This window comes from Papio anubis, chromosome 9 (assembly GCF_008728515.1).
Source record: "Papio anubis isolate 15944 chromosome 9, Panubis1.0, whole genome shotgun sequence".
Lineage (NCBI taxonomy): Eukaryota > Metazoa > Chordata > Mammalia > Primates > Cercopithecidae > Papio > Papio anubis.
In genome coordinates this window covers 64,551,176-64,572,722 of record NC_044984.1, presented here as the reverse complement: position 1 = coordinate 64,572,722, position 21,547 = coordinate 64,551,176, and the positions used below count along the sequence as shown (strand labels likewise).

At 34.7% G+C, this 21,547-nt stretch overlaps 1 protein-coding gene across 7 annotated transcripts in view; it reads right to left on the bottom strand.

Annotated features, from left to right (window-relative positions):
* The window catches only part of CNOT2 (CCR4-NOT transcription complex subunit 2), a 109,752-nt gene that overhangs the window by 60,943 nt on the left and 27,262 nt on the right, over positions 1-21,547 (bottom strand). For 5 of the 7 annotated variants that reach the window (XR_002515704.2, XR_002515703.2, XM_017946000.3 and 2 more), the window contains exon 2: positions 10,233-10,375. The exons of 1 other annotated variant lie outside the window; for it this stretch is intronic. Coding sequence is in view for 4 of the 6 variants with exons in the window: in XM_017946000.3 (XP_017801489.2) it covers positions 10,233-10,280 (48 nt within the window). In the remaining 2 variants the exon portion in view is untranslated. Of the gene's footprint in view, positions 1-10,232; positions 10,376-10,905; positions 10,923-21,547 lie in introns of those variants that run through there. One more of the 7 variants, XM_021922595.1, reaches the window with a different exon arrangement.

Here is a 21,547-nt window from a genome sequence, read left to right as displayed (position 1 = left end):
AGAAAATATAACAGAAGTCTAAGCAGAAAATGTTTCCCTTAGAAAGTGAGATTTCAGCTGAGATCTAAAGAATAATTAAAATAGATGTTTTTTGGTAGTACTACTAAGAACCCAGAACGCTCCACTAAATAACAACTAAAATTGCTTCATAAAATATTAACTTTATCCAATCAACAATACTTACTACATGCCAGACACTATTCTCAGGCGAGGATATAGTAATGAACAAAATAAACACTAACAGAGGTTACATTTTTAAGTGTACAGCTGAACCTGGAAGGGAGGAAGGGAAATTCAGCACCCTGAAACAAGAGTAAAAGCTAGAATTCCAGAGAAGCCACAAGCTTATATCCCCCTAAAGGAGAAGCTATTTAAAAAATCTTTTTATAAATCAGGTACCTTAAAATGTTACACCATGGCTGGGAGCAGTGGCTCATGCCTGTAATCCCAGCACTGTAATCCCAGGCCGAGGTGGATGGATCACCTGAGGTCAGGAGTTCGAGACTAGCCTGGCCAATGTGGTGAAACCCCATCTATACTAAAAATACAAAAAAAATTAGCCGGATGTGGTGGCAGGCGCCTGTAATCCCAGCTACTCGGGAGGCTGAGGCAGGAGAATCACTTGAACCAGGGAGGCAGAGGTTGCAGTGAGCCAAGATTGCACCATTGCACTCCAGCCTGGGCGACAAGAGTGAAACTCTACCTCAAAAAAAAAAAAAAAAAAAAAAAGAGCTACACCGTATTTGTAATAACCCCTTAATGAAGAATACAGCAAAAATCTTGATGTTCCTGGTATTTATGGCAAGCAAAAAGTGGTGACGGAATGCTCTGAAAATTTATAGCCACAAGCAAGCATGAATTCACATTACCTATGTGGACTGCAACCTCAAACAAATATTTTATTTGGAATTGGTTCTGCATTGGTAGTGCCTTAGGGGCTTAGCAAAAAAAAGTGAAAATCCCCTTGGGAGAAATGTCCCCTTCTACCTAGTCCTCAAAGAATTCCCAGAGTTCTAAGAAACATGAAATGATAGCTTAATACACATACAAGGAAACAAAGCACAATGAGAACCAGCAGAAACAAAAACATCAGCATAATCTGTGACAACTTCCAATTGTTGGATTTATCACATGCTAAACACAAAAATGTATAAAATAATTAAAGAAATAAGATATACTGGAATCCAGATCTAAACAAAGGGATAAATGATTATATGGATACGTAAGATATACATAGTAAGATTAACAAAGTTGATCTAATGGAGAGAAGCAAAGCAATACACCTGCCAATTTGGTTAATATACATTTTGTTCGAACACATAAACAAATAATTGTATCATACAGACCACGTTCTTGAACCAAAATGAAATTACATGAGAAACCAGCAACAAAAAGATAACTAGATGAACCTGGTAAGTTAATTACCCGGAAAATTAAAAACATAAGATTAAAGAACAGTATAACAAACTCTAAGAAGTGAAAGGAAAACATTAAAGAACACTGATGAATAAAAAACAAAACTAAATTTTAGAAATAAAAAAGGCTAAAATTTGACTCCTAGTAAAACTGACAAATCACTAGCAAGTCTGACCAAATAAGGGGAAAAGGCACATAGTAAACAACCTTAAGAAGAAAAAAGATGCTACAGAGGAAAAATTTATAAGGTAGCATCATGAACAATTTCTTTACCCTGACAAAGTATATCTATTAAAAAAATCCTGTATCAAACATTATTTAATGATGACAACTTCAAAACCGGTGACAATTTCAAAACTGTCATTTCCTAATGATGTGTTTAATTACATGAACCCCCCCAAAGCCTACACATAAATTATAAAAATTAAAATGTTTAGCAACATTGATACAAAAATCAATTTTAAAAATCAACTATATTTCAATAACACCTATAACTAAAAATATTTTTTAAATTTACAACCAAGAAAAGCAACAAAAGTAGTCATAAATCAGACTAAAGATTTCTAAGTCCCTTATGAAAAAAATATAAAACTTTGAGAGAAAATACGAAAGAACTCAATATATAAATTCCGGGTTAGGAAGAATATCATATACTTATCGATTCTTCCGCAAAGAAAACTAAAGTCAATGCAATTCCACTTACAAACTCAATACTTCTTTTTGTTGTTGGAGGGGAGCATTTTCATGAATATTTTAAATTTGTCATAGAGTAAAAGACCAAGTCAAGACTCTTATGAAGAAAAGGGTAGACAGACAGACACGAAGATTTAACACAAAGCTTTAGTATTTAAGAAAACATGATATTGGTACAGGCACAGACAAACACATCAAGGTAACAGAAACATAAGAAATCCATGCATATAAAGAGAAACTTGATTTACAACAGAGCTAGCACTGCTGAATAGTTAAGGAGGGTAGAACGAATTGGTACACAATGCTAATATGATAATTTAGGTGCAGGGGAAAGGAAACTGTACTCCTATCACCATGTACAAAAATCAATTTCAGGTAGACTAAATATGGAAGACAAAACAAAAAATCTTTTTTAAAAGACTATCTCAATATATTGAAGAATATCTCAATATATCAAACACAACCTCAACAGATGGAAAAAATTTTAATTCTGAAATTATCAAACGTCAGATGAATATGAGTACTGAGGAGGTTCAAAATTGGTATAAACACTCCCAAACATATTTCTAGAACACCTCTTAGGAATTGAATCTTCCTGAATTTTTAGAATACTGCTTTGTTCAGATAAACTTTTCTAACTTCATAAAGTTCTCTCCTCTGTTATTTTCACATAGTGTTTGAAAACACGATCGCTTATTTACTGAGATTTCCTGGTTCTGTTCCCCTCTCCCATTTTTGTCTGGACCTTCTCTTTCCAATGTCTCTGTTGTCCCCTTCCTGCACAATTTTAATTCCTCTCCTCAGTGGAATCCTAGAAGGACACACTGGTGGGTCATTCTCAGGAGGTCACAGAGCTAAGCTGCTCCAATCACTAGCCTTACCATGGGTCCCTCACACTCACCTTATGAAGCTGACAAAATCTCTCCCAATTTCAAACTGGCTAATCGTACTTACCAGTGAATACTTGTTGACTACTTTGGGTGCTTCCATTCTCAGGTCCATCAGACATTCCAATGTTTCTCTTTTTTATACATAAAAACTGGTAACTGTACGTCTTTTTCTTAGTTCTCACCTGCTTGTATTGGGGTTCATGGGGACACTTAGTCAACAAGTTTTGTTATAAATGTTTTCATGAGTTTTAGTTTTGCTGTCTAGTTGGTTCTATTTTTATGTGGAAATTCAGAAAGATTAAAAAAAAAACTAAACCTGCCACCATCAATGCTATCATCCTAGACTCCACACAAGACCTAAGAATTACCTCTTAAAAGATAACTTTGCTTGCTTCTGTATTTTCTCTGATTCACAGAAATATCTGCATTAATGCCTTAACTTTTGATTTAATGAGTACACATTTCATATTTACGATTAAGGCAAACCACTTAAATGTATTTTTTTGAAAGAGAACATTTCATATTTCATATACAAAGTCTAAGGCATACATTGCCAAAAGGAACACCAGAGTGAACACACAGGGGTGCTACTAGATATTTTATATCTTCTTAGGAAATACAGCAATATCTATCAGATAATCATGTGAATATAAGTGATTTGGACCTAATTACTTACTTAGCAGAGTTTCTTTTGGCCCAAGGGCACTATGAAAAAATTACCAATTCACTAAGGGTGCCATAAACCAGGTGTCTTAGTGAAACTTACGTTTTGGAAAACAAATGTCACCTTATTTGATGATTTCAGATGATAATAAAAAAAGTATCAGAATATATAATAAATTCAAAGAAAGGTTAACACTTAGCATCACACAGCAATGAGCCAACCAATGAGGAACTTGGGAATTCATTTAACTTGATTTGACATTACTGGTTGGCCTGAGAAAGAGGACAAAGAGAAGCCATGAACACCAGGAAAAAAAAAAAAGGTCAAATTAAAAAATTTAGATTAGGCCAGTACAGTGGCTCATGCCTATAATCCCAACACTTTGGGGAGGCCAAGACAGGCAGATCACCTGAGGTCAGGAGTTCGAGACTAGCGTGGCCCACATGGTGAAATCCTGTATCTACTGAAAATACAAAAATTAGTCGGACATGGTGGTGCGTGTAGGTAGTTCTAACTACTTGGGAGGTTGAGGCATGAAAATTGCTTGAACTCAGGTGGCAGAGGCTGCAGTGAGTGAAGACGGTGCCACTGTACTCCAGCCTGGGTGAGAGAGACCCTGTCTCAAAAAAAAAAAAAAAAAAAAAAGGTGGGTGCAGTGGCTCACACCTGTAAACCCAGCAATTTGGGAGGCCGAGGCAGATGGATCCCCTGAGGTCAGGAGTTCAAGACCAGCCTGACCAATATGGAGAAACCCTGTCTCTACTAAAAAAAAAAAAAAGCAAAATTAGCTGGGCGTGGTGGCACATGCCTGTAATCCCAGCTACTCAGGAGGCTGAGGCAGGAGAATCACTTGAACCTGGGAGGCGGAGGTTGCGGTGAGCACTCAAGCGATCACGCCATTGCACTCCAGCCTGAGCAACAAGAGAGAAACTCCATTTCAAAAAAAAAAATGTTTACATCACGGAGTCAAAGTGACTTCTGTTGCTAATCATGTGATCATGACATGAACAGAGCTTTCACAATCAAAAATTTAATTATAAGAGCAACTTCATCTTAAGCAGCTGTACAAATGCAAGTAAAGGGCACATAAAAAGCCATCCATGTGAGTTTTTTCTATCCCTTTCTCTGGCTAGTGATAACATATCACAGCCATCTGGTTGCAAGACTTTCAAGAGCAAAGAAGAGAAAACTGAACCAATTCACTGGATTCAGGCTTTTTTCCTTTTTTTAAACTCATTCTGTCATTAGGTTGCTCTTATTCATCTTCACTCAACACCAAGCGGCAGTAATAACTAAAAACTCAATTTTTCTTCTCTGGGTACCAGATCTGACAAATTTTCAATTAAGTATTAATTTAATAAAATTCTATCCATCTATCGATCCATCAATCGACTGATCGATCGACCAACTGACTGAGAAGGTTTTGCTCTGTCACACAGGCTGGAGTGCAGTGGTGTGATGATAGCCTACCGCAGCCTCAAACTCTGGGGCTCAAGCTATTATTCTCCCACATCACCCTCTCCAGTAGCTAGGACTACAGGTGCACAGCACTACACTCAGCTATGATTTTATTTCATTAAGTGTTCTTTACATTCATTATATATCTCTAATATACTATATATCATAGATTCTAAGATGCTTTGGTGCTGGTACTGTTTGTCACAACCATGACTCAAAGTCACCATAAGGTGTAAGATGCATCCTGAACTTCAGGGAGAAAAAAAAGTTCAATAATGTGCCACTCACAATAAAAGAAAGGAAATACATTTAATTGTTTATTTACAATTACATTTTTATTGCAGTATAAAAGAAAAATGATCTGAATACAGCACATACTAAATGGAAATATACTTAGTGATTCATTTGTTTCTGTTTATATTAAGTAGCTTGTATTTTAAATACTCTGTATTATGGAGAAATCCTTGGTGAATTGTCAAGTAGGTGTTGAGTACTTTAGCTATATCTAGGAAATTGTTTAGGGTCTTGAGTGGGCTGAAAATTCATTATGATTTTTCCTACTCAAAATAATAAAATATGGGGCACCACTTTCCAAAAAATTGCCACACAATACATAAAAAGATGTACCTCAATATACTGAAACACATATATGTAATAAAGTTATAAAAATATAAAGAATGAAACACAAAATTAAAACTGCTGATTACTTCTGGGGAAGAGGGCAGAGGAAAGAATGGGAAACGGAAACAGCTCCATTAAGTACAATGCAGGAAAATACACATTTGTTAAAGACAAAGACGATGAATCACAGCTACACTATGTAGTCACTAGTAAAGATCTGAAAAGGTACACAACAAACTCTTAAGAGTAAAGTTGTCAAGGCAAACTTTCTCATTGTTACTTTATATTCCGTATTTTTCTTCAACGTTTTGGTAATAGGCATCTGTGATTTTTAAAGTTAATAAAAAGGAAGTAAGGTATTTAATGTTGGGGAAGAAAACGGCAATACAATCATTGTTACAGTTCTCTGACATACTATAGTCCACAAAAATACAGTGTTTTAGGTTATGAATCATTCTTCAGAAACCTATGGACTAGGATGCATTAGACCCAGTTTGTAGATAATGCACTGAATGAGCTAGCATATGATGTGACCAATGACCTCATATTGAAAAGTTCCACTCAAAGTAACATCTAAATATCTTGAAAATACCTCTATTTTTCCATACCACTTACAATGGTTATGTTACCCAGTATACTTTCCATTTCTTCCTTTCCCTTCTTTCACTGTTTTGTTTAATTTTATTGGAACAACATGCACTGAACACCTATCTACATACCAGGCACCAAGCTAGGTATTGGCAGTACCAAAATAAATAGATACGGTCCCAGTTTTCAAGAAGCTTATTAGATACAGCAGTATTATCGAATTCGATTTTCTGCAATGATGGAAATGTTCTGTACCTGCACTGTTCAATACAGTAGCCATTAGCAGCATGTAGCCACTGAGCATTTGAAATGTGGTTAATGTGACCAATGAACTTTCAAGTTTATTTAATTTAAATGAGTTTAAATTTAAATAGCTACTTGTGACTAGTGCCTATGGCACTGGACTGCACAAGTCTACAGGAAGACAAGGACAAATAACCACAACTACAATGTATTATGGTAAACTCTGAACTAGAAGTATGTTAAAGGCTATGAAAGAAAGGGAAAGGAACACTGAGTCTACCATAGCGTGACGTCTGGAAAAACTGACACTTAATTCTTGAATCATGTGAACAAAGGTGAGGCATTACATGAAAATAACCAATATAAGTAAACCCTTGTGGATTTAAAACTGCATGGCAGGGAGATTAAAAGTAGTGTTGTATCACTAAATGGGAAAATCTACTACAAAGAGTAACAGGACAGATACTGGAAAGGTAAATGTATGTTAAGAAGGCCAGAATGTGGGAAGTCTAAATGTAATGTTTAGAAGCTTGAATATGCTACCTAACAAAGGGAAAGCAGGGTCGGGCAGGGAGGCTCACACCTGTAATCCCAGCACTTCCAGAGGCCGAGGCGGACAGATTACGAGGTCAGGAGTTCGAAGCCAGCCTGACCAACATGGTGAAACTCCATCTCTACTAAAAATACAAAAATTAGCTGGGCGTGGTGGCGCGCACCTGTAATCCAGCTACTCAGGAGGCTGAGGCAGGAGAATAGCTTGAACCCGGGAGGCGGAGGTTGCAGTGAGTGCACCACTGCACTCCAGCCTGGGCGACAGAGTGAGAGTCCGTCTCAAAACAACAACAACCTCCCCCCAAAAAAAAACAAAAAAGGGAAAGCCATTGATTAGTTACATTGGTAATTAAGATGGTTTATATTTGTGCATGCGCATGCTCATAGTTAGGGTAAGTTAGTCTAAATTAGAGGAAGATAAGAAAATGCTTACAAAAACTGAAGGTGCATTTCCTTGGAAAAACCTTGACAATCCAAAAATGAACCGTGAGCCATATAAATTGTTTTATCTGAACTAATATGCAAGTCTATCTCTGCAAATAAACTTCAACTACTGTATTCAAACTCTGAATACCTAACTGGGCTTAAATTTATAGTAAGAAAGGAAACACACAAAGTAGATACCACCATAAAAATCAATACTTCAAACCATGCCCATTTAAAAGTCACTGTCTTTAGCACATAGCCGAGGGAATGTACCTTCCTAAACTAAATTCCTAAGGCTTTAATCAGGTCCATAAGGAAATGAGACCTGGAGAAATGTTACAAAAATTCTTGTTAAACTCTGGAGTATTAGCCTATTATCAGAATGTTCGAATAAATACAAAGTATCTCTCAAAAGCAAAAGCCCTCAAAGATAAATGAAAATGGTTATAAACATAGACACAACAAAATTCTACTTTATCCTTGGAAAATAAATACATTTCCTCCAAAATAGAATTTTTAAAAATCCAAAATCATTTTTATCAATTCGGAAGATTTAAGTTCTCTCTTCTAGCTATTTTGAAATATACAATACCTTGTTAATTATAGTCACCCTACTCTGCTAAGGAACACTAGAATTTATCCCTCTATGTCGTCCCTTTTCTCTTTTGTTTTTACTTAGTGATGCTAAATGCATATTGAAGTATCCTTGGAAACAGCTGTTTAAAGCTGGATTGTAAAATTATTTTATTTTTGAACCCTACTCTGAAAAGCACATGTATAGAAACAGAATTTCCTGTTAGGTATTATGATGAATATATTAAGAATATAAAAATTCTTAGACTACCAGTACAAATACAAATGTTACTTTAGTGATGAACATTCCTTTGAATTTCCCATACATTCTTATATACACATTCTATACATGTGACAAAATACCACACGTACCTCATAAATATGTACAACTATGTATCAATAAACGAAGAGAGAAAAGGGACGACATTTTGAGGCAGCAAAACCATAACCAAAAATGTGTTTTCCAGGTATGCTAAAAAACCTGGATTATTTGTAAATAATGTGACTGGAACAATGGAGTATTTTTAGTGTAGAATGAGCAAGAATAAGCAGATGTCTTCATGTATAAAACCTAATTCTGTTTTCTTTCTTAACTATAAATTTTGGAATTCTATATTAATATGGTTCCATGAGACAAATTAACTACAGTGTGTAATTACATAAAAATTCTACATTCACACTTTACAAACTGGATTATGAGCACTGAAAAGCTACATAATTCAGAATCACAAAATTCTTAAAATAATTTGGCAGAACCTACCAAAAGATGCAGAAGTCCAAGAAGTGTGACCAATTAAAATCTTATGAGTCAAGGTAATTGGAAGCGGTTGGGAAGCAGGAGCTACACCTGAGTACAAATAATTAGCAAAGGCTATGTTGGTCAAGTCTATGAGGACGACTCAGAAGAAAGCTTACAGAGAAAACTGATTCAGCATAGCCTCAGTTTTCTCTGGCTTATTAAAATCATAAAGATCTGGCAAGAAACTTTAGACACCAAGTTAGAAAAAAATTCTAGAAAGGTTAAATATGACATTATTTTTAATTAGGAACAGTGCCTAAACCAGAACCCAGATCTTATAGTCAAAGGCTCTTTGTTATACGATACACCAAAAAGACTAATTTACAATTTGCTCCACTGCTCACTTTTCCAATTTGAGGGAAGGAAAGATTAGCTGGGCTAAAATAAATGGTTAGCAGATAAACGGTTAACCAAAGCTGCTGCTATCATACTAGTTGCCTTCACAACCTAGAGAGAATGAACTGATGAGTGAAAGGAAGTGTGGGAGGTCGAGACGTTGGACACATATCTGCGCAGGAAGCCTAAAAGTTTATTTGTACTCAAGCTTTAAAGTATTCTGTATTCCGGATAACTAAATAAATGTGATAACAGATCACTATCAAATGAATAAAGGATATTTCCTTTAAAAAACTAAATTCAAATATGTTGGTTTTCTTTAAACCACTGTCTAATAGCACAATCTTTAAAATTCACCTTCTTTTCAAAGTTCAGAAATAGCAACGTTACATTTCCACTATTCTTTCAGCCTTCCTACACACTGAATAAGCAATGGATATGATTAACCACTTTATTAAATGAGAAAACAAGAATCTAGCATTTTAAGGACAGCAAACTAATAACAAATTCAATAGAATTTGGGTCTCTGAGCACCCTGGGTTTCTCATTTCTATTTCTTCTATACTCACTTTTGTCTACATTTCTGGGACATATACTTTGTTATCCAAAATATAGCACAAGACTTAGGGTTTAGTCTTCCAGGAATAATAGGAAATCAACACTTTCGTTTTTACTAGCTTTGAATCCAGTTATGAAGTCATAACTTGTATATGATATAATCTAAGTTTTGACAAACATCTCAGAAAACCTGATTTGACACACTAAAAGAATATACATTATGAATATGCTTTATTTTGAAAAGTGTTGCCAACTGTTTCAACTATCAAATCCAGTACTTAATTTAAAATTATAAACCCAAATTTTCAAATTGAGGTGTATCGAATTTGCTGGTTCCAATTACATATAACACATTTAAACAGTTTCAAAATAGCTACAAGACCAATAGAGAAAAAAGAAAAAAGACTGGTCTTACCTGGTAGTTTCTTTTCTCAGATAATGTATGTCCATCAGTCCTCACCATAGAGTCGTGTCCTTTCCTCACAGTACCGGAGGCAATCAAATAGAACTGTCACTCAAGGGTCGTGTCACAGGAAGGACCGCCCACCACTTCTCCCTCTAGAGTGGAATTATCCAAAAGCCGTCAAAATTACTAACACATAAATATATCAACAGCAGCAAAAATATTCAATATGATACACAGAAAACAAAAAAAAGTAATTATTCTATACTCCAACCAGTCTTCCTCATAATCATTTTCGTGGGCTAGACTAGCATACTTTATTTGCAACAGAAATTATTAAATATGAAACATTCTTCCTACCCACTTCTACTTTCTTCAGTTAAGACTGTCTGCCAGACATCATACACAAGGGAGAAATTTACAGTGAATAAAAAATGAAATGGACAAAAAAGTTTACCCCTCCCACAAGTGATATTTTTTTCTTTTACATTTATCTTCTCCAGTTATCTCAAAAACATACAATTCATATTCAGTCATTTAACGACAAATCCTTCCCCTCCAAATGATTACATATATGGTGATAGATAGAAAATATAAGTTACTCACACAGCTACTGATTCATTCTGTGTAGGTTTATTCCCATACAACAAAATGGGAATGCAACATATATTCAAGAGATACAAACCTAACTCAATATTCTATTAAGCTTTACTCCAAAAAGAAGAGCAAAAAATGTCAACTTCCATTGATGCTTTCGTCTTTCAGTCATCCAATTTCACGCATACTCCAATAGGGAATTCACTTTTTTTACACTGGGCGAAAAAATGATGGGGCTAATTTCTTAAACTGTAGAGATATAAATAAGTTCAAAATGACTTGCACTCGAGGTACCACCTCCCACAAAAAAAAAAAAAAAAAAAAATCACTGAAGCTGAGGTGACAGCCACAAGAAATGCTATCTTTAAAATGAATATTGAAAATGAGAGTTCAAATATTCAAAGATGGGTATACAAACAATTTGTAAATATGCATTTTCAAGACAGACATCTCTTAGCTAAGTTTGGTTAAACATTCTCCCTAAGGAAGTAGTATGTATACCTACTGAACTAATAATCTTGCTAGCCACTAAAGATTATATTCAAATTCAGAACAATTATTTAATATCAACAAACATATTTTGTGAAGAGGTAACATATAATCTATAATTTATAAGGAGAGTGAATCAGTATTATTAAAACCAACAAACACACATGTACATATATACATGGAGTACCTCTAAAAAGTAATCTATACAGGCAGAACATTTTTTGTTTTAAAAAAACAAATCATTAAAAATGAATATTACTAAATTTAAGTTTTAAAAAGAACCCAGGTGACAAAAACCTATCTTCTGGCTCCTCTTTTATGTTTGATCACAAAGGTAGTGGGAGGTGTATTTTTACTTAAGTCTGACTATCTTACAGTGTACGTTTAGCTGAAATACTTCAAGATGTCAGGCTGTATGACAAAATTGTAATTGCTGATTACCAAATTTATAAGTACCTTTGGAATTAAATATGTCTCTTTCAAAAACAACAAAGGAGTAAAGTTTTAAAAGCATATTTACTACTATAAATGTAATCTTTATCATTTAGCAAGCAATGAGGTTTTCATAAGGAAAAGTTACCAAGTGAATTGGATATTCAGGAATTGTTAAATGATGCACATTTGGCTCCAACTCAAATTTTCACGATTGTCACAAAAAGAGAGCAAGATTATTTTATTATGCATCTTCCAAATATTAACTGTTTTAATATTAGTATTTTATAATATTAAATTGTAAAGTAGTACTTGCTTTACCATTAATACATACATGGTGACTCTGAATTCAGCGGATAATAACGCAAAATTTCAGTCAGTACTTACAGAATAAAATGTTTTCCTTCTTATATAATATTTAGGGCCTATGAATTACCTTCAATTATATTAATGTCAGCAAAAGAATGTTGGAAATCTACAATCAGGTAAGGTAATTTTCAATACGCTAATGCTGTATACATCTTTAACATAACCTAATTATATACCAAAGATAAGGACTGAATTTTATATGCTAATACCATAACAATACATATTAATATTTAATCTGTAAGAATTTATCAGATAAAAGTTCACTTTGAAGAATTATGGATTTTCATATAAAGGGAAAATCTGTTTATTATTTGCTTTGTTTCCTCTTCTGGGGATAATTGGAAATATTTCATGGCCTGGAGTTTCAATCCATAGCCACCATACTCTAATCAATGTGGGAGCTAATATTCTATACTGAAATAAGAATCATTATCTCCTTTTAATACAGAGAAAAATGACTGAAGACACTGTATTTTCTTCCAAATAAACATGAAAAGTTAACATCTATCACCACTATCTTCATCGTACTATATTAAATAAAAATATTCAGCAATAAATTATGTTGATAACCTTCATATTGGAAATGAAAGGATGTACAATAAGTCAAAGAGACAGACTGTGAAAAGGAACAAACATGAGAGAGAGCATGCACCCTAGGTGCCAAAATTTATTAAGGTTTATACACTGTTCTCCCACTAAGTCCTATAAATATTCAAGAATTCAGAAAAGACAAATATTTGCAAAACTACGATGAAATTTTCTATAAGGCAAGGGTGTATTTCATGATGAAAAAAAGAGGCTATGTTTACCCTTCTACCTTAAATAAACAGAAAACTAGACAAAATATACGAAACAATGGTTTCCAGACATCACACAACAATCTTCTCAGGACAGAGATCATCAAGAAAAAGGAACAAATACAGTGCACCCAGCTCACTGCCTGTAGAGTTTTGAGGCTGAAGCACAAGGAGGGGAAACTGGAACTAATTCTTTTTAATATATTTGATGAGCACTATAAACTCACAGATCCAAATTCACCACCTCTAAAGAGAATAACAACAACAAAACCACATGATCATAACATCTCAGAGTAAAACTGCTACAAAACAGCAATAAACAAGAATCTTAAAGCAGGGGAAAAAATACATAGAGTAACAAAGGTAGGAATGACATCAGACTTCTCATCAGAAACAATGCAAATCAGAGGACAGTGGTTCAATATATTTAAAGTATAGAAAAAAGAAAACTATCAACAAAGAATTCTAAGCCCAGCTAAAATATCTTTCAAAAATGAAGGTAAGTACAGCCATGTTAGAAGGAGGTTAGGCAATTTCTTATAAAGGTAAACAAAAGCTTATCATACAACTCAGCAACTATACCCCTAAGTATTTACCAGTACAAACTGAAAACAGGTTCACACCAAAACCAGTACATGTATGAAGATGTATGTATGTTCACACCAAAACCAGTACATGTATCTTCATTTCAGTGAAGATGTGATGTCCTTTAATAGGTGAATGGATAAACAGAGTATCTACACAACAGAATACTCTCAACAACAAAATGGAAGAAGTTGTTAATTCATGCAAGATGGATGAATCTTAAGTGCATTTTTGCTACAGGAAAGAAACCAGACCCCAAAGGCCACAAGTTGAACAATTCCATTAATATGACATTGCGGAAAAGGCAAAATTATAAACACAAAAAATAGACCAATTACTTCTCTCTGGCCTTAGTTTCCTAAGCTATAAAATAAAATGATTTAGATGAATCTTAACTTTTCCTTTCTTTAAACATTTTAAAAAACTTTTCCCATGTTCCCCTCAACCCACTTCATTACTCAATAGTATTTAAACAATGGCCAAATATTTTAAAGGTTGAAAATAGTATCTAAAATATCTGTAATTGGGTAGTCATTACCACACTCAAAGTTAAAATATGAATTTCGTCAGGTTAAGACAGCTGAACCAGCTGAACAGGTTTTCTTTTTTTTAACAGAAGACATTACATTCTAGGGTAGCTATTAATTAGGACAAACTACAAGATGTGACCAATTTCACTGGAGCTCAATAAAATGTGCAGTAAATGCACTTAGCCATTATTTTTAAAATAAGGGTTCCTCAAATTCTAGAACTATGTCAAGCAACATTTTCTCAATAGGTCGACTGCAGTCACATAAATATTTCCTTGCCCTTATGAACTAATTTTTTGCTTGATCACATGGATAAATGTTTTTAAAATTCTAAGTTGATGGGCAGATGAAATAAATATAAATAAAACTCAAGAATTTCAGTAAAATAAAAATAAATAAAACTCAAGAATACCATACCCGGTCTAGGAAAATTGCCATATTAACTAAGAACAGTTTCTCTATTTTAGTAATATAGGTTTCATAGACCTATAATTAGCATGTAAAATGAAAAGCTGCCTATATCTACAAAGAAAAACAAATACAACTTAACAATATTCTATTGAAATGAATTTGCTCTCTGGTTGTCATAATACTCTATAACAATGTTGTATGTGTCTTCCATTTTCTATAGTGGTACTACTTTTAACCCAACTGTATAGTTCTCTCATCCATACTCCAAGGAGGATTCTACACATCTGATACACAGAATTTACTCTAAGTAGAGAGTCAGGTCTATCTAAAAGGCCCACCATCTTGAGACATAGAAATTTTCTTCTACTGCAGCTTAAAAGTTTCAAATGAAGTGAATACTATAAAGGGAATCCTACTGATCTTAAACGACAAAAGTTCAATAATTTCTGAACCACAGGCTTGAAAATTAAAAGCTCTTCATTTGATTTAGGCTTAAATAAAACTGGGGTCTGAAATTCAGACAATAGGGGTTGTTTCTAGTCTTCCTGCTGCCCGAAATGTACGTATGTTTACACAAGTTGCTTAGCTTCTGTCTGATTTAATTTCCTCCTATTATAAATGGAAATAACATGGTCTAGTTCATGGTTTAGAGAAGGAGCAGCCAGCGAGGGAGATGAAAACCAAAGAGAGTATGGTAGACATCTTGAAAGTTAACTGGAATAAGTGATTCAAGGAAGAATGTAATCAACTGTTTCAAAAAGCTGTTGATTAAAAAAGGAAAAAAAAAAAAGATGAGAATTAATCTTTGGATTTAGCAGCATGGAGATCACCGACTTGGTAAACTTCACAAGATAGCTTTGGTGAAATAAATGTACTAACTAGACTGGATTCACAAGAGAACAGGAAGAGAGAAACTGGAGACAAAGTACAGACATCATTTTCAAGAAGTTTTGCCATAAAAGTGAAAAATGGTAATAGCTGAAAAAATATAGCATTGACAGAAGGCTTTTTTTAAACACAGGAAAAATTATGGCACAGAGGAAAATGCAGATGATACAAGATGGAGAGAGAGAAATTACTGGAGAGATGACTTTGAGCAGAGAGTGGCCTTAGATAGGCACAAAGATGTATCATTAATAGAAACAGAAAAAAAGTAAATAGGAATAGATTCAGGTAGGCCACAGTAATAAAAGCTATGGAAGTTCTCATGCAGCTGTTTCTGTTTTCTTCGTAAAATAAGAAATGAAGTTATCGGGTGAGCCTAAGAATATGGGAGGAAGTGTTAGAGGTCTGAGGAGAGAGGAAAAGGTCTTCTAAGAAAGTGAGAGTGAAGGGATTAGAGGAATGACAGTAGGTAGAATTGCCAAGTATCACTAAGGACCCATGGGAGGTTGGTGTTCTCCAGCCACACACAACTGCAGGCATGCAAGAACAGTATAGGTAGAAGCAGACTTAACCAAAAGTCTTGAGTATTAAGAAGCATGAGAGAAGCAATAGAATTAAGGGTATAAGCAATATAGTGATTACTAATGATGGGTAAGAAAACAGAGAGTAAGAAAAGAAGTGAGAATATCTCAGTAAGTACTAGCCATATTGCCTTTCTTCGTGTTTTTCAAACACATCCATTCAGTTCTCAATTTAGGGTCTTTACATTTGAGGCTCCTTTTCAATGATCTTACCCCAAATCTCCAAATGCCAAGAGGTTAACATGTCTGCTTGACTATCTCTTTTCAGAAAGGCTTTCACTGAACACCCAACAGTCTGAATTTTGTTCTCATTTGTTTTCTGTTTGTATCCCTTATGTTCCTTAAGCAGAAGAACCTTGTCTATTAAGCTTATCACTGTTATCACAAGTACCTACAATAAGTGATACATAACAGATACATTTTACTGAATAAATGAAACACAAGAAATATACTAAATCCATTATTAACTTTAATTTTATGAAAACATCATTTTCCTTACAAGGACTGCAGCAGAAGCATCTTGTCTAGTAAGAAAAAGACCAGCAACCAGAAGGTTAATCTTAAAAGTTAGTTCCTACCAAATCAAATACTTTTAAAATATAAATGTACATTTATTCCCCCTTGAGAGTCTGATGTAGGACAAGCTTTTTCTTTGAGTGTAGGATTAGTAATTAACTTTTCACACAATGTTTTGTATAATGCACTTCTATAATGCATCTTTTAAGATGTCCAGTTTCAATTTTGTTTAAAGTTGAACAAGACCTTAAGACAACTAAATAGCAGAATCTTTCTGAAATTTTACAAACACTTTCTACTTTTTTAATAGCTGTCTCCGCATAGCAAACACTCATGGTTGATATTCTAAAAGCCCTTTTATCTGTGACCACCATAGTTGTCCAAATATTCAAACTTTCCCACATGGTTCAAGAGTAAATGCTGGTTGGGCACAGTGGCTCATGCCTGTAATCCCAGCACTCTGGGAGCCAAGGCAGGCAGATCACCTGAGGTCAGGAGTTCAAGACCAGCCTGGCCAACATGGCAAAACCCCATCTCTACTAAAAATACAAAAATTAGCCAGGCTTGGTGGTAGGCGCCTGCAATCACAGCTGCTCAGGAGGCAGAAGCAGTAGAATCGCTTGAACCCAGGAGATGGAGGTTGCAGTGAGCTGAGATTGTGCCACTGCACTCCAGCCTAGCCAAGAGACCCTGTCTCAAAAAAAAAAAAAGCGTAAATGCGATCAGTCTAAGTCAATATGGTAATCCTATCCCCCTTGTCAGTAATTGATTTATGAAAGGACATTTGAACCAATCCTGGTTGGTGAGACATAAGGGAAAAACTGATGGTAGGATCTTAGGAAAGGAAGAAAACCAGTCCGTCTTTCCCCAATAGCTGTTATATCAGAACAGGACAACTAGAGCTACTATATCCATCTTGTAACCATAAAGAGAGATAGCCTGTGGACAAGCTGACACTCTGACAATGGTAGAACAAACAAAAATAATCTAACCTTGAAATTAATTATTAAACAACCACACAAAACCTTCCATTCCTCCAGATATGTGAGAAAATAGTTTTCCATACTGTTTAGTCAGTTGAACCAAAAGCTTCCTAAACCTCTGGGCTTATCCACACCTAATCCTTTAGCAATTTGTAAAGAACTTTATATAAAGTCCTTCCAAACCATTCACCGTGCTTTTCATTAAAACAACAGCTCTATTTTTCTACGCTCATATTTTATTCACTTAGATCACATTTAAAGTAAAAGTTACATTAACACTCACATAAAAACAGATTCTTGTTAAGCATATAACTAACCTGGTGGAGAAAAGGGTACAAGGGTAAACTAGAGAATAGTTTACTAACTATAAATGTTCAGAATACTCAGGACTAAGAATCTAAAATAATGGTTTGTTTAAAAGAGGTCAGTTAAGTGTAGGTTTAAGAATACTGGTTACAAACATATTTCTGTATATATTAATATCTTTATTTAACAAATGGATATTTTCCTATGAGGAGGAAGAAGGCAGCTAAAAGGCCCCATAAAAATTTAGAACTTACATTTCCAGGAGAAACATTAAAATTAGAGTTAACCTAGAATCAAAGAAGTAGGGGTATGAGTCTACTCTAAGAACAGTGGAAGTATACTATTAATGTAAAGAACTTTTACTTCAATATGTGTTGTTTCACTGCTACTGAATTGAGAATATTTGAAAAATTGTGCAATTCAAAATTTTCAGGCAGTGCAGACAAAGGTATTGTTTGCTTTACTAACAACTATGTTCCAGTTTATCATGTGTTATACTAAGGATAACCACAGCAGCTTGCCATTTATAGGTGATACCAGTATTCCCTGTTAAGAAATACTAGAGTAACTAAACAAATTGTTTCACACAGAAATTTACCAGAGATTTTGAAACAAGTATTTAATAATAAAATGGTCAAAAATCTTTGATATTAATAATCAGAGACTCTTCTAACTTCCTTCCAAAAATACTGAGCCCTACTATATGCCAGGTAGTAAATAAAACTCTGTGTTTGCCAATTGTTCTCTATGGATTTATAAAGCACTAATTATAATGAACACAAGGTCACAAATGGCAATAATATTCAAACTTTTATTAGCAATACTTTTTCACTAAGGAATGTATTTCCTATGTATTACACATAACTTACGTTCACCTAATATATAGTAGGCACTAAGCTAAATGTCTCATGGGCTGGAAAAGACAGAATTCTTAAACAGGTTCTATAAATCTTCAGTCTTTTGACTGAATGCAGAGGGTACATAAACTTGGCTGGGGTAAAAAAGTTAGATCTTTAATTTTACAAACCTCTAACTGAAATTTAGTGTTTCCTTAATTTAAAATGTAGGTAACAAGCCACAGTGGTGCTAGAGGCACCTGTGATGATTTTTGTTACCACTAGAAACCATAGATATTTTCATATCACTTTAGTTGCTTCAAATCTCAAATTATCATTTATATTCATCTCAAGTCTAAAAGTTATTAATACCATATACCAGTAGACTTCCTGTTGATATGCATGATACTGAGTTTGTTTAGTCAATATTTTAAAAACTGTACTTCAATATAACTGGTGCCCTCATAAGCATATGTATTTAATTTTGCACATGTAAAATATTTTTGAGAAGGGGTCTACATTCTTCACCAGAGAGCCAAAAACGTTCATGGAACAAAAAAATATTAATAAACTCTGGATGAGAATATCACAGCATGAACAAGGTTGTTGGCAGAGAATAACTTAGAACAGTAAAGAGCTTTAAAAAAAAATAATAATAAGCCTCAGAGCAAAATTGAGTTGAAACATCTTGTTTCAGAGATACATTGTAGTCTGGTAGGCTTAACCTTGTTTAAGGTCTCATACACACACCTAATTAGTGGCAGAGTGAGAGAAAACAGAATCCGGAATTTCTGATTCACAACCCAGGGCTAAGTCAACTTTGATGTGACTTGGTTGTAAGAAAGCAAGACAGGGCAAAGACACTGAAAATACATGCCAAAAAGTTATTAGGGAAAGACATAAATTATACAGGAAAAAGAGCTAGTTTGAAAAAGAAAATGATGGGTGAGATGTTAAAGCATTTTGAAAATACATGTTGCAGCATAAGACGCCAACTCAAATGTTTAAAAAGACTAGTCTGAAAACAGGTATGATCCTTTTTGCCTACTGGACATGTATAAACATTCCAAATGCCATTAAAAATTATTGTTTCTCCCACATTTCTTGAAACATGGACTTATTCTTTTGTTTTCCCACTACATAGAAACACGAGTACAGTAAAAATTTTACTTGTGGCTGGGTGTGGTGACTCACACCTGTAATCCCAGCACTTTGGGAAGCCAAGGTAGGAAAAATCGCTTGAGCCTAGAGTTCGAGGCCAGATCAGGCAACATAGTGAGACCCCATCACTACAAAAAAAAATTGTTTTTTTAAATAAGCTGAGCGTGGTGGCACACGCACCCTGTAGTCCCACCTACTTGGATCACTTGAGCCCAGAAGTTCAAGGCTGCAGTGAGCTCTGATTGCACCACTGCACTCCAGCCTGGGAAAAAGAACAAGACCCTGTCTCAGAAAATAACAAATAAATTTTACTTCCTTCTGATCCTTTGATAAGAAAAACCACCACATAGGCACAACAGTAAATAACAAATGGCAGTGGGTATCAATGTCAAAGAGACAAGAGAAAGTAGCAAAAACTATGGCAAACCAGAAAGTCCACAGACCACCTAAAGAAGGTAGTTGCTGCTACTCTACTCTAGCTAATTGCTACCAAGAGAACTGTCCACCCAGAATTCTATATGGATCAAAAGCATCCTTCAAAAATGAAGGTGAAATAAAGATGTTTTCAGATGAAAGAAACTAAGAGAATTCATTGCTAGCAGACCTGCTATAAAGAAAAGAAGATTCTTTGGACAAAATGAAAATAATATCAGTAGAAAACTTAGAGTTTTATGAATGAAAGGGAAAAAAATGGAAAATATGCATGTATACATGTTAGACCAGGAGTTGGCAAACTTTTTTGTAAAGGGTCAGATAGTAAATACTATGTAAAGGGTCAGATAGAATATATTTCAACTCTCGCAAGCCTAACAGTCTCTGGTGTAACTAATCAATTCTGCACTGTAGTGCAAAAGCAGCCAGGGACAATATATAAACTAACAAATGTGGCTGCATTCCAACAAAACTTTATTTACAAAAAGCAGATGTTAGGCTAGACTTGGCCTGCAGTCATAGTTTGCAATCCCTGTGATAGACTATTCTTTTCCTCTTAAATCCTTTAAAACATGCATGATAGTTTAAAGCAAGTGACCTCACTGTGTGAAGAGTATCTGAAGTATACAAATGTAATACATATGAAACTACAACATAAAAGGGGATGAGTAAAGGGAACTACATGCTGACAAGGTTTCCACATTCCACTTGAAGTGATGTAAGTGCAAAGGAATGAGCTGTGTACTCAAAAAAGACGTGTTCAAGACTTAACTCCCAGGACCTCTGAATTTCACCTTATTTGGCAACAGAGTCATTGCAAATCTCACCAAATTAATAGGAAGTCATACCGGATTTACGAAGGCCCAAATCCAATGACTTGTGTCTTCAGAAAACAAAGGAGCGATTTAAGTACAGAAACACGGTGGGAAGAGAAAGAAGACCATGTGAAAACAGAGGCATAGACTGGAGTGACGCAGGGATAAGCTAAGGAACATGAAAGATTGCTGGCAATCACCAAAACTAGAAGGAAGGATTCTTCCCTATACCCTTCAAAGGATTCACGGCCTTGATGACACCTTGAGATCTGGGGCTTCCAACCTCCAGAACCATGAGAGAATAAATTTCTGGTATTTTAAGCTACACAGTTTGTGGCAATATATTACAGGAGCCCTAGGAAACTAACATAATAAGTAAATTCTGGAAAGTTAAGAATGTGCATTGTAATCCCTAAAGTAATCTCTAAAAAACTACACAAAGAATATACTAAAAAATTCAATAAGTAAAATGCAATATTAAAAGTAGTCAGATAATCCAAAAGATGGCAGGAAAGAAGCATCAATTACATGAGTGAAAAAGCAAATGGAGCAAACAGAAAATTTAAAACTGCAAATGGTTTACCTAAATCCACATAGATCAA